The 12755-nt window shown below is 35.4% G+C and overlaps 1 protein-coding gene across 1 annotated transcript; it reads left to right on the top strand.

Moving 5' to 3' along the window:
• The first annotated feature begins 1356 nt into the window (after nt 1-1356).
• On the top strand, nt 1357-4259 carry LOC141249733 (uncharacterized). The gene is made up of 4 exons (XM_073669778.1): nt 1357-1439; nt 1520-1856; nt 2198-2599; nt 3957-4259. Exons 1-4 carry the CDS (start codon nt 1357-1359, stop codon nt 4257-4259), a joined length of 1125 nt encoding a protein of 374 aa, XP_073525879.1.
• Nucleotides 4260-12755: the final 8496 nt, after the last annotated feature.

Genomic DNA, 12755 nt, shown 5'->3' with positions numbered 1-12755 from the left:
CTAATTTTTCTTAAACATATCTTGTGTTCTCTAAAGCACAATATATGGGTCTTTCAAACCATCCACATTCTTTTTTAGATCAAGTGATTTCTGTTACATGTTATTATAAATCATATATATGCTTTTCCGGGCAAACCACATGATTATATTAAGCATTTTATGTATGGGTAAAGTTCAAAGTTTTTACTTAAGATTCAACTTTTTTTAACATGAGTTGACTAAGTCAACATCATTGACCACTTTTGACCGACCATTGACCGGCCTTTGCCTTATGTTTTTAATATTTTTTAAAGCCCAAAATTTTATTTTTTAAAGGGAGATTTTTTTTTATACAAAATGGGCAACATTTTTGCTCAGAATGTGTGATATTTTTATACTAGAATGTGCTATAAATTTGCACATATATATATATTGTATGAGATTTGTAAAGACAAAATCTATCATGTTCTTAAATATGCAATATTTTTTACTAAAAACATGCAATGATTTGAACATGACAGTGCAACAAAATTATAACTATTTTGTATTACATTTTAAATGACAATATTTTAAAATTTTGCATATATTATTAGCATTTACATGTATATTTACTAAGAAGATCTAGCTCATATATAGAAAGCCGATGCACATATGATTAAGAATGTTATATGTTAAAATTTGCAATCACATTTAGCATAACAACATTGTACATTTACTTAGAATACCTTGCACATTTACTCAGACAATCTTGCAAAATTATTCATAAAAATTTGCACATTTGATATAAATATCTTGCACATGTGTAAAAAAGTTATGTATATTTGATGCAGATCTGCATCAACCAAACTCATTAGGCTTGCACATTGTTAAGAAAAACATTGCACATTTTGTAAGAAAACCTCACACAATAATGATATATCAATGCACATTTAATTTTAAAACATCACATTTCTTTCATACGATCTTGCATACGATCTTGCACCAGTTATTTATAAAATCTTACAAATTTACGCAAATATCTTGCACATGTATAGAAAACTGATGAACAATTGATTCATAAAAAAATCAACTAAAACTAACAACACTACAATGCACGTTTCTATAAATCTTTGTTACATATTTACGTAAATTTTGTACACATTTGCCTACCAAATATTGCATATTTTTTGGAGAGAAAAAAAAAAGATAACACTTTGTTGACGGTTAACCATTGATCATGCAATCAATTATCACCATTAATTTAAAAATATCCAATAACCACGTTTATTCAAGTAGGCCCAATTCGGTCCGCAAGCCACCCTTGACGACGGAGCCCAATTAATCAAGCCGTTGGTAAGCGAAACGATTTTTGCACACGAGAATGAAAGAACTTCAGCTATGGCGTCAATCTTCCGAATTCGACGATTTGTCATCTCCTCCGAAAATCTGAAACTCTTTCTCTTCCACTCCTCTTCTTCGAGGTTTTTCCTTCTCACTCCTACCTGTAGTAACTTTGTATTTTGCTACCGAATTCACACCCAAAGCATTCTTGTTGCTGCAGATTAATTCATCACAGTCCGATTCCACTTCACTCCCCTATTGCACGTTTTCAAACATCCAGAGCGGCGAACAAGATATGGCAAGTGAGGAATTTCAGCCACGGTACTGTGAACCTTGTGATTTCAGACGGAAAACCGAAGTTCGAGACGCAGGAGTTCGATCCTCCGAAGAAAGAGAAGTGGAAGACGAAGAAGAAGCTGAAGGTGCAGCGGATGAGGGAGAAGAAGAAGAGGAAGGCCGCTAACAAGAAGGATCCTAGGCGTCTTACTGTCAAAGGGAAGAAGAGGAAGCAGAGGTTCGCAAGTCCTGAGGAACGAATCAAATACAAGCTCGAAAAGGTTAGGGTATTCCTATTTATCAGTTTATCTTCATTGCATTATCTCTGTTATCAATTGAGTTTTGGTTTCTTTCATCCATATTAATTGCAGAATTGATTCAATTTCTGCAAGTTCCATTTTTATTTTGATTTTACAACGCAAGCTTGGATTTGATCCAATGTAGTTAGCTTTCTGATATAGTTATGATCAGTATTAATTCGGGAGCAGTAGAAGCTCCATTGTTAATTTAGAATGTCAATAGCATCTGCAAACTGGACCAACGAATATCAGTGAAGCACACTCTAGCTTTATGTCAGTAATTAGCAGTCTCCTTATTTCTTCTATGTTCCTGCATTTTGCAGGCTAGAATCAAAGAGGCCTTGTTGATAGAGCGACTTGAAAAGTATGAAGTTTCTAAGCTTGAAGGTCCTATGGTACAACCACATGAACTAACAGGAGAGCAGAGGTTTTATCTGAAGAAGATGGGCCAGAAAGCATCTAATTATGTGCCAGTTGGGAGAAGGGGTATATTTGGGGGTGTTATTCTGAATATGCATATGCATTGGAAGAAACACGAAACAGTCAAGGTCTTCTGCAAGCCTTGCAAACCAGGACAAATTCAGGAATATGCCCAGGAATTGGCCAGGTTGAGTGGTGGCGTCCCTATTCAGATAATCGGAGATGATACAATGATATTTTATAGGGGAAAAAACTACGTGCAGCCTGAAATCATGTCACCAATCGATACACTGTCAAAGAAAAAGGTGTGCTTTCTAAACTTCATTAACCTTTGTTTGCTGTTAATTTGTTCTTATATAGAACTTATGCCTCTTCCTGACTTTCTGGATACCTCAAAACATATTCTTAAGGTCAACATTTTCTTTGTGCATCAATCTGAACTGGTGTTAAGGTTGAATGGAACTTTAACTAAAATTGATCAGTAGGAAATATAATTTGTTGTCCCCATTTGGTGTATGCTCTTTTATGTTTAAAGAGTTGATCTATCTTTGATGAAGCCAAGTTTCATCAGCATTCCCCTACATCAGTAGACACATACATGACTTGCTCTTAGATTTTGCTAAAATTTATGCAGTTGCCTTCAAAATAGTTCAAAAATACTCCACACTCCTAGAACATCGAAGCTGTCATTGCCAAGTTATGAAATTGATTTTCTTCTTGGCAGTTACTCAGTGTTATGTGAATATGTAGTTCAATAGTAAATTTAATGTTTCTGATAAGTGAAAATGTATGCGTTATAACTTGGGTTTACCTATTTAATTCCTAATAAAGTAAAAGTTGTATCCCCAATGTGAATCAGTTTGACTAGGGTAGAGATGTTACTCTGAATAATGTAATCATAAAATATTCTAGTGATACTTGGTGAGTCAGTAAATGAAATTAGAATAATTTTCTGTTTTGCTTGACCAATTTTTATCTTTCCAGTTTCCACACATTTCATGCTGCAGCTCTAAAATAAATGTACTGCAGAAAATTATGCTTGGAGGATTTGGATTTTGAACTTGGATGGAGTTTCAGTTCTCCTAAACAACATGGTTTTTCATAACCGGCATTTTCTTTGGAAATTTGGAATAATCATAGCAGTTACTCCGAAATAATAGCATAGAAAAATCATTGGTGAATGACTGAAAGCAATTGGAATAAACATTTTCTGTTTACATACATACATCCAAAAAGCCATGTATCGCTATACATGTGTGTATTCCTTTGATGAGCCGTGCATTGTGTGGATTTGTAGGTCTGATATTCTGTGTGATATTTTCTGAAACTATTTGTGATAGAGACCACTTAGGCTAGCGTAAGGTAACCACTGAAAAACTAGAAAATTTGTAGGAAAACTCTCCCACAGACTGTTTTCTTCAATTCATAATAATCATAATTACAAAGACTGCTGAAATGGCTTAAATAGACTACTATTAGTATTAACCCACCAACTGAGAGATTAAACTAATTAGATAATAAAATCTAAGCTGTATACTTAAATCATTAAGCTAACTTAGGAATATATGAATTACATTAGACTTGGACCAGTTCCATGTGTACTAGAGGATGTATAGTGAGATTCTTTTCACTCACTGTTTTGTTGATTTTTGGGCTATCCAGGCATTGGAGAAATCAAAGTATGAGCAGTCACTGGAATCTGTAAGGCATTTCATTTCTGTTGCTGAGAAGGAACTAGAGCTTTACTATAGACATATTGCACTTTATGGCAACCCGAACTGCAATCTACCTGGTACTCAATCCAGTAAAAATTCTGACCATGAATTATCAGAGACAAGAAACGAAGTTGACGAGGATTATTGTTTATCTGGTGAAGATCATACTGATGACACAGAAATAATATATACTGAGGATGAATTATCAGAGAGAGAAAATGAGTTCAACTGCAGAATGAGCTCAAGTTGATTACAAGGTATTATTTACCTATTACAGTTTTGTCAGCTATTATAAGTGGATCTCATCAATTGATATTGCTCAAATTGGTTAGAATTTCTGTTATAATGTTAATACTAATAGTTTTACCTATTACAGTTTGTCAGCTGTTATAAATGGATCCTTCAGCTAATACCAATCACAAGTACTCCCTCCGGATCATAGTTATCAGAATCGCGAGTTAACTCGTAGACTCGTACGAGTTAACTTGCGATTTGGAGTATATGCGTCGAGTCAACTCGGGTACAAGAATCGTTAGTCATCAGACTTGGTCAAACTCGTAGACTTGTTGACTTGGAACAGACTCATAAGAGTCTACTAAATTGTCCAAATTTATCAATTTTAACCTATATTTTGTATTTTTTAAAGGAGGTCCATTTTTCTTTAATTTCAGAGCCAATATTTTTTTAGGTATAAAAGCCCAACTCTTGTCTCAACAAGCCTTGTGAATTCAAAAAAATTAATTAAAAACTAAACAAAATTGAATGAATTACTATAATTATTTATTTCATAAGTAAGCATTAAGTTTATCAGCATATTTAGCCTCGGAAGATTTTATAAATTTCATAGAAATATCAAATTTAGGTGTCTATTATATATTTTTATATTTTATGTATATTATATCTTTATTCATTTATTATTGTTTTAATATTTTAGTAGACTCTTACAGGTTAACGAGTCGAGTTCTTGAACCCCTCAGACTCTCGAGTTTAATAACCTTGATCCGGATACAAATACATTTCATTTTAGGGCAATTTTGGTGGATATAAATAAATGTCATTTTACCAACTTTTCCCTTATAATTTACCATATTTATCCCTATACAATTATTACATCAAAACTACTTTATTTTTCTATAAATTGCTTTTACAATTCCAATGATACTTTAGTAGGTTATTTAGGGAAAGAAAGATCTATATTAATTTGTGCGAAATTTTATCTAATGATAATATATTTGTATGCGGAGGGAGTATGTTTTATCTGAAGTCTCTTGAATTGTCAGAGTTAATGTTTTTTTTACCTCTGCCTAACAAGTTGGTTATGGAAACAAAATGATCAAACAACCATCCAGTGAGGATAAGCATTTTTTTCCAGATATGTGATGAGTAAGATTAGACATATAATGTTAGTTTGGTAGATTGCAATTATTATGGTTGATTTTGGCAATCTGGATTTGTTAGGTAGAGACAAGTTGGTTAGGGAAACAAAATGATCAAACAACCATCCATTCAAGGCTTTGTGAAGCTTTCACAATAAGTAATTTTTTCTGGAAAATATGTATGTTTTTGGAACATTTTTTTTTGTTTGTTAAGTATTTTATCGAAGTAGAAAGTTGTATCATAATACAGATGAGTGTTTGTGCCTTGTGGGTTGTGTTTTATGTCGTGTTTAATTTTCTTACGACTTTGAATGAGTAGATGAGTATAATGTATGTATGTATGGCCTAGAAAGATGAATCAATTGATACCAAGTTTCGTGACTTGTTATCTTTCACGGCACCACAATTCAACAAGAAATATTCCTAAAATCAAAACCAGTAACTTTGTAAATTACGCAATACTTTCTTAGGGAATGGAGTCTTGGAAACAATAAATCTGCTTGCAGAAATATAATAACTAACCGGTAAAACTTCTTTATAAATGCCAATGATAATGTTGAAACAAAATACTACCGTGAACAGATTACTGAAGCAAAAAATTTGCAGAACTTTGAATTCTGTATTTTTTATAAGACTAACAGTGGGACCTCTCCTAAATGAGTGACGATCCGTATTATTTGTGCCGATAATGCCTAGCAACTTGGAAACGGAAAGATGAATTGGAGACTTAGTAATGCCGAGACCGCGCCTCATCCTTCTGACATGCCCATCAAGTAAAAGCGAACTTCCCATCCCATGCGGGTCAGAGACGACCTTGTTGATGTCGACAATGGAAGTCAAAGACTCAACAAGCAAATGAGCTGCCATGTTGCTCCCTTTATAGAGTGGTTGATAGCATTAATCAGAGACTGGTTACCGCCCTCAATGATTATATTTCCCAGTTTCACCTCATTCACAAGTTGGATGTAGTGTAGCGTTGCCAAAGCTTCGGCAGTTAGCGAGGTGTTTATGCTATAGGAAGAGCAATCGGCCGTCAGAATTGCAAGTAACACAGTCTATGAAAGCATGACCAGAGGGTTGTAAAATGGGATCAAGATTAACTTTGAACCAACCAGGAGGGAGCTTTCGCCAAGAGGACATATTCTTGCATCAACGTCTTGCAGTCATGGGATTATGTTTCTTTGCATCGTCATAGAGAGTTGTTTTCCAGTTACGGAAACGGAAATTTGCAAGGTCAACAGGGGATTGGTGTGGTATAGCGTTACAGAAAACTAAGTTATTTCAGTGAAGTCATAAATAATACCAGAGGAAGCAAACTTGCTCATGTTTCTGTCCAAAAAAGAGGCAAAATTAGTTATGAAGTTATTGGTATTCGTAAAATGATAGATATAGTTAAGCTTAGAAGGAAGGGTAGTCACTTTTCTTGTAGTAAAAGAGCATTGGATGAATAGGTGACAAGTGGTTTATCAGAGGTACCACTTAGGGGGCATCCATGGGGCATAGTAACTACGAATCAGTTAAGGTGATCAGAAGTAGGTAGTGAGTCAGTTAATTTTTTCCATAGGAAAGTTGGATTTTCGGTGGGATTTTAAGAGTCCAAACACGATTTACTACTGAAAGGCGACAAGTTTAACAAGGTGGAAAGTTTAATAGGGTGCCATTGTTTCATAGGAGTGATAAAATCAGCTACCTCGGTAGCTAAAGTATGCCTTCACGGGTCAAAGAAAGGCCTGATATGAGTATCTATGATCCAATTATCATTCCAGAAGTTTATGTTACAACCATTACCAACCACCCAATGTGTCCCTGTGCAGAACAAGTCATGTAGATGGACCAATCTAGATGATTGCCATGATTGTTGCCGTTTTTGCTTATACGCGAACAAATCATCATGTCCTAGATATTTCACAGTGATGATTCACACACAGAACTTTGTTGAGAGGATTTTCTAGATAATTTCATTTGAAGAGAGTTGTTAATGTCAGATGCCTTATGGAGGCCCAAGCCTCGAGCGATTTTGGTCGGCATAGTTTATCCCAAGCTAGAAGGGGGCGACGTAGTGGGCTTATTCCAGAAGAAGTTTTTGTTGACGTCATCAATTTGTTTGCAAACTCCTGTTGGGAGGAGAAAATTTTTCATAAGGTAGTTAGTTATGGACAACAGGTTGGACTGAATAAGGATGGTTCAACCCGCTAGTGATAAAGAGTTGACCTTCTAAGAACTTAGATGTTGCTTGAGATTTAACATTGTAATTGAAGCATTCTTTTTTTACCCTGATCGCAACAATATGAATACCTAAGTATTTTTCCATTATTGTTGAACTTGAATATTTAGAGTAGATGCAAGACAGTTTTTCTTGGGATAAGGGATATTGGTGGAGATTTGAAAATAGATTTTGTTATTGTTGAATCGAGTGTGTTAGGACAAGGACTAGCAAAGTCGTGCCTTGGGCTACGTAATATATAATATGCAATTTAACATGAATTCAATGTTACTCAAAATCTATTTACATCTCCAACTTATTACACCACAAACACCTAAATTCTAGTATGGAGCAACAACAATACCTCCCAGTCTAATTCGAACCTCCTAACCAACAATCAAACTCTTACCCAGAGCTTGAACAAGCATTCAAAGTGTTGTTCATGGGTTGTCCTATGTAAGCGAACCACATAACCTAAGGATACAATAATACCTCCTATTGTCGGATTACTAACCCTAATTACGAGATCACAATTAAATCATAACCAACCTATAATATAAATATGTTATTTTCTAAGATACAATCTCCTAAAATACAACCAAATAATTTGGAGAAGATTTGATCTTCAACTTGTGCACTAAGGAAGATCTTTCCTTAATTAAGAAATAGCTAGCATGTGCTCCATATATATGGAAACTGATGAAGCGGCAAGAGGGACGCGCGAGTTCATCAACACAAAGCTCCGTCCACGCATTGTTCTAAAGCGCTTCCCGCAGTTGTTACATAGGCTGTACTTGATTCTTCAAGTCTTATCAACACCGTTTTTTGGCTATTTTTTTTATAAACATTTGAAGCAGTAGCCTTAATGTCCATTCCACTAGTTCCATGAGTCTTATAGTCTGCAAGCACATAAGCGGTTATCCCACCAAGTGCAATGAGTTCTGTTATCATCAAGGAACACTTGTCAGGATTTACATTCAAAACATTTCACCCTTTTTGATGATGACAAACCCCATATATAAGATAATAAATCATAGTCATACCCAATATTTTATAAGTAAACAGAGGTCATCAAAAGTTCGAGAATAATATGTGGGAAAAGTCCCCCCTTATATTTTGCAATGCACTAATAAGATATTCATGGCATAGTTCCCCATTATCTAAAGTGTAAGTCAATAATCAATACGATATCTTAGAGAGATGGAAAATTATACATTGCTTGAGAAATCGCATCCTTACCAGTCTACACTTCCCCTCTTTTGGCATCATTTTAAACAGACTTATGGAAAATAGTCATATAATGCAAGAAAATCTGTAAGTAATGAAACAAGTAATATCAAGCAAGAATAGTCAAGTAAGCAAAGACAACTCATTGATAAATATTGAGGAAAGTACAAAATATTGCAATTCAAAATGATAAAACATCAAAAATAGAAAGAAAATAGGCTTGGAACACTAAGGTTGATCACTCAGGGTTTTGCTAAAAAGCTAGGGTTTCTTCTATATCTTCCAAATTGGAGCTAATCTTCTTAGCATCTACAGTTAGCTGTCAAACCTCATGTAGTAGCAGATTGTGAATGTTGCTGCCAGTGGTACATTTCGTATCAGAAGCAGTCGACGAAGGACCAGCACCGCCTGCTAAGTTACGAGGAATGGCAGAGTAGAAGGAACAAATCTGCATTTTGACTCATGGACATCCATCATATTTATAGTCCATACTAGAGCGCTATCAACTCTTGAGTAGTCATAAACTTCTTTTCTCATTAGCTGATTGATGAGGATTGCATAGGGAAGGGTGTGTATTTCACCAACCTAGAGTCCCTGCATACAATTCCCCATGTGAGTTAGAATAACTCGAGGCAAGTCGATGAGAACCTTTCTCATAAATTTATCAAGAAGAACCATGTCCTCAAATGTGACAATGTCAAGATTCCCCGATCTAGGGACCACTCCTTGGACGATGATGTGATGCAACACGCTCAACCCTTGATAGCATGGATGATGGAACAAATTTGAGATCACGTCCAAACAGTCTTATGCATGCTGCTTGATTTTCATGGACCAAGTCTTCAGAGTGTTCCTTTCTAGTAGAAAAGAAGAAACCTCTTGTAGGAAGATCTAATTCCTGAGAGATGTTCTCATCTTTGAAAGTAATAAACTTTCCTTCCGTGGTGTTCGATCCAGTGAGATTTTCTCCTTCGGTCTAGACAAGATGGAAATCTGAGTAGAAATCTAAGAATTTGATCATCATTCACACGAGAAGGAAAATGCCAGAGAGTCATCCTAGCGTTACGCCACCAACAAATCTTTTTCTTCATGAAGATTATATGTGTTGACAAAGCGAGCAGGAATAAGTAGTTTCAAGGTCAGCGGAATAGTAAGAGGCCAATGAGGAGAATGTACCATACGTGGAAAGGTCCTGATCCCAGAGGAGTGGGTGATATGCCAGGACAAGTAGAAATGAGTTCTCAACATCATCAACATCATTCTCAAGGAGAGATGAGATCTCCATCAACATCATACGTGGAAAGGTCTTAATTTGACTGCAGCGCAAGTTGGCGACTTTGAAAAGAAGGATTTGGATCATCTTCATCAACATTATTCTCAAGATGAGATCTCCATTGATTGACTATCAAGGTCTTGGTTCTCCCAAGGTTCTTGTTGCATCTCAGCAATGCGATCGTCGAGCTGCCTTTGGGCTTCAGATGTCGGGGAAGAGTTGCTGGAGGCCATTGTGTATTTTGTGTTTGGGAAAATATGAGAGCTTGTTAGGCAGGATTTATGATTTGATGATGCAATGGAGTATATTAGATAATGAGAACATGGAGGTTTTTGAAGGAAATCTTAGACAATAAGAAAATTGGTAGGATTTATAGATGGCGGTGGGAGTTTATATAAGGTAACTCATGAACCGGCTTCAACTGTCACAAATCTTCCAAAAATCTAATCAAAATCATATCTTTATCTTAAAAAATAAATCTCAAGAAGATCTCAATGACCATTTACCAAAATAATCATGAATTAACCCTTTGCGCAACATTTACTGGTTAGTTTTTTTTTTCTTTTTTTTTCTAGCAAAAAGCAAACCCTCATAATGGATGCATACAAAACCAAAAAACAAACAGATCTCTGATACTTACCAAATCCCTTGAGCGATAATAAAATTGGATTGGTGCACTTAAGGACTTAAATTTAAATGCACAACACAAGTAAGTAATATAAGACGATAGTCAATAAAATAACCGACAATTATATAAAGTCTAGCAAGTACTGATTTAGCAAACATAAGAAATAAGACAATAGACAATACAATATCCTAGAATGATATAACATATGCAAACAAGGGCAGCCAATTTTTAATGAGTCAAGTAATTATTCTTAGATTTGGGGGTACAAAAATGTGGATAATAAGGAATATTTGCTTGACACCTAGATTATGATGGTTATACATCCTGGTCATCATAGTTGCTTGTATCATGGAACATAAACAATAGTTGTTTGTATCAGGGGACATAAACAACACACCATTTGTTTAAGGATCAAGAGAATATATCATTTTAAAAAACAAGGATCACTACGCTAATAAACAAGGAAATGCAACCACAAAAAGTCATGCTATCATATATCAAAAACTTCACGCTTGAGTCATAACACAAGCATGCAACTGGTTGTTTCCTATAGTTAATAATCATAGCCAAGAATTGAAGGAATAGTGGTCATAGAATTGACCATGTCAGCGAGATCATGCCTAGGAGAAACCGAAGGTGCCCATCCGACTTTGTGCCTAAGGCTTTGGTGAAAATGTCTTCTACTTGATCTTCTCTCCTTTAATGGTCCGTCCTAATGATACCTTTTTCCATGTTATCTCGTAAAAACTGATGAATGTCAATATGTTTAGTATGTGAGTGATGAACATGATTCTTAGAGATGTTGGTTGCATTAGTATTGTTAGTAGGGTAGGAATAGAGTCAAAGGACATACCAAAGTCATCCATCTATTGCCTAAGCCATAATACCTAGGAACAACATGAAGTAACAACAACGTACTCCTCTTCTAAAGTTGATAGGGCCACAAGGTTCTACTTCTTGGATCCCCATGAAATAAGACATGGACCAAGGAACCATTTCGTACCAGTGGTGATTTTTTGATTAATAATATTACCAGCAAAGTCTGCATTTGAGTATCCAACCAACATAAAGTTGTTGGCCCTTGAATACCAGAGAGACAAATGGTCATTCCCTTTAGATAGCGAAGGATTCGTTTCACAACTGTAAGGTGTGTTTCCTTAGGTTTTGACTAGTATCTGACACATAGTCACACATCATACAAATTGACCTACTACCAGTAAAATAGAGTAGAGAATCTATCATGTGCATGTAGAGAGTGGTGTTATCTGTTGTTCCATTAATGTCTGCACCAATCCTAGTATTAGGAGGGTGAGAGTAGTATGACTTCTAGACTTTTTCAAGCTCAAACTTCTTGAAAAGTTCCTTGATGTATTTTTGCTCATGAATCATTGTGCCTTGGGGAGTTTAAACAACTTGAAGTCCAAGAAAGAAAGACATCTCCACAATTATACTCATGTCAAATGCACTGCTCATTAAGTTCTTGAAGTTTTTTACAAGAGCAAGGTTAGTTGAACCAAATATGATATGATCAACACATACCTGGATAACAAAATATGTCGTCGTTTTGCTCTAAAAGGAACAATGTCTTGTCAATTGCACCTCTTCTATAATGCTTTACTGATAGGAAATTTGAAAGCTTTTCATACCATTTTCTAGGAGTATGCTTATATGATCACAGATAAGTTTTCTACTCCCTTCTCAGACGAACTCAGCACAAATAAGTTACCAGTCCCTTATCAAAAGAGCTTATTGCTTCTTTTGTTTAGTTCCTTTGATAGGAAAACCTAATTCCTCATGGGAACTTAGTTCACGGTTCTCTTAAGAGTTTCTATGTTTTCTCTGTCAGTTCCTTTGGTAGAAACTACTAAGTTTCTTTAGAGGAAATTAATCTGTACTTGTATTATTATGTCTTGGTTCTCTCCTAAACTCATAATCACTTATTCAAGCGTGTTCCTGACACCTCCTAACTTGAGCTCTTATGAAGTGAGTTTTCTTGGTATTACGTGAATCTCAGTCATACTAAATGGTCAATGATTTCA

The sequence above is a fragment of the Phyllobates terribilis genome, unplaced genomic scaffold (assembly GCF_046119375.1).
Source record: "Phyllobates terribilis strain yellow unplaced genomic scaffold, ASM4611937v1 Scaffold_5053__1_contigs__length_54834, whole genome shotgun sequence".
In the NCBI taxonomy this organism is placed as follows: domain Eukaryota; kingdom Metazoa; phylum Chordata; class Amphibia; order Anura; family Dendrobatidae; genus Phyllobates; species Phyllobates terribilis.
Note: the sequence above shows the minus strand (reverse complement) of the source record. Positions and strands in the feature narration are given on the sequence as shown.

Bases quoted from the DNA above. Each gene is read 5' to 3' on its own strand.
- LOC141249733 (XM_073669778.1), top strand. From the start codon at position 1,357: ATGGCGTCAATCTTCCGAATTCGACGATTTGTCATCTCCTCCGAAAAT. The intron at 1,440-1,519 runs GTTTTTCCTTCT...TTGTTGCTGCAG, and splicing joins TTCCACTCCTCTTCTTCGAG to ATTAATTCATCACAGTCCGA. The intron at 2,600-3,956 runs GTGTGCTTTCTA...TGGGCTATCCAG, and splicing joins ATACACTGTCAAAGAAAAAG to GCATTGGAGAAATCAAAGTA.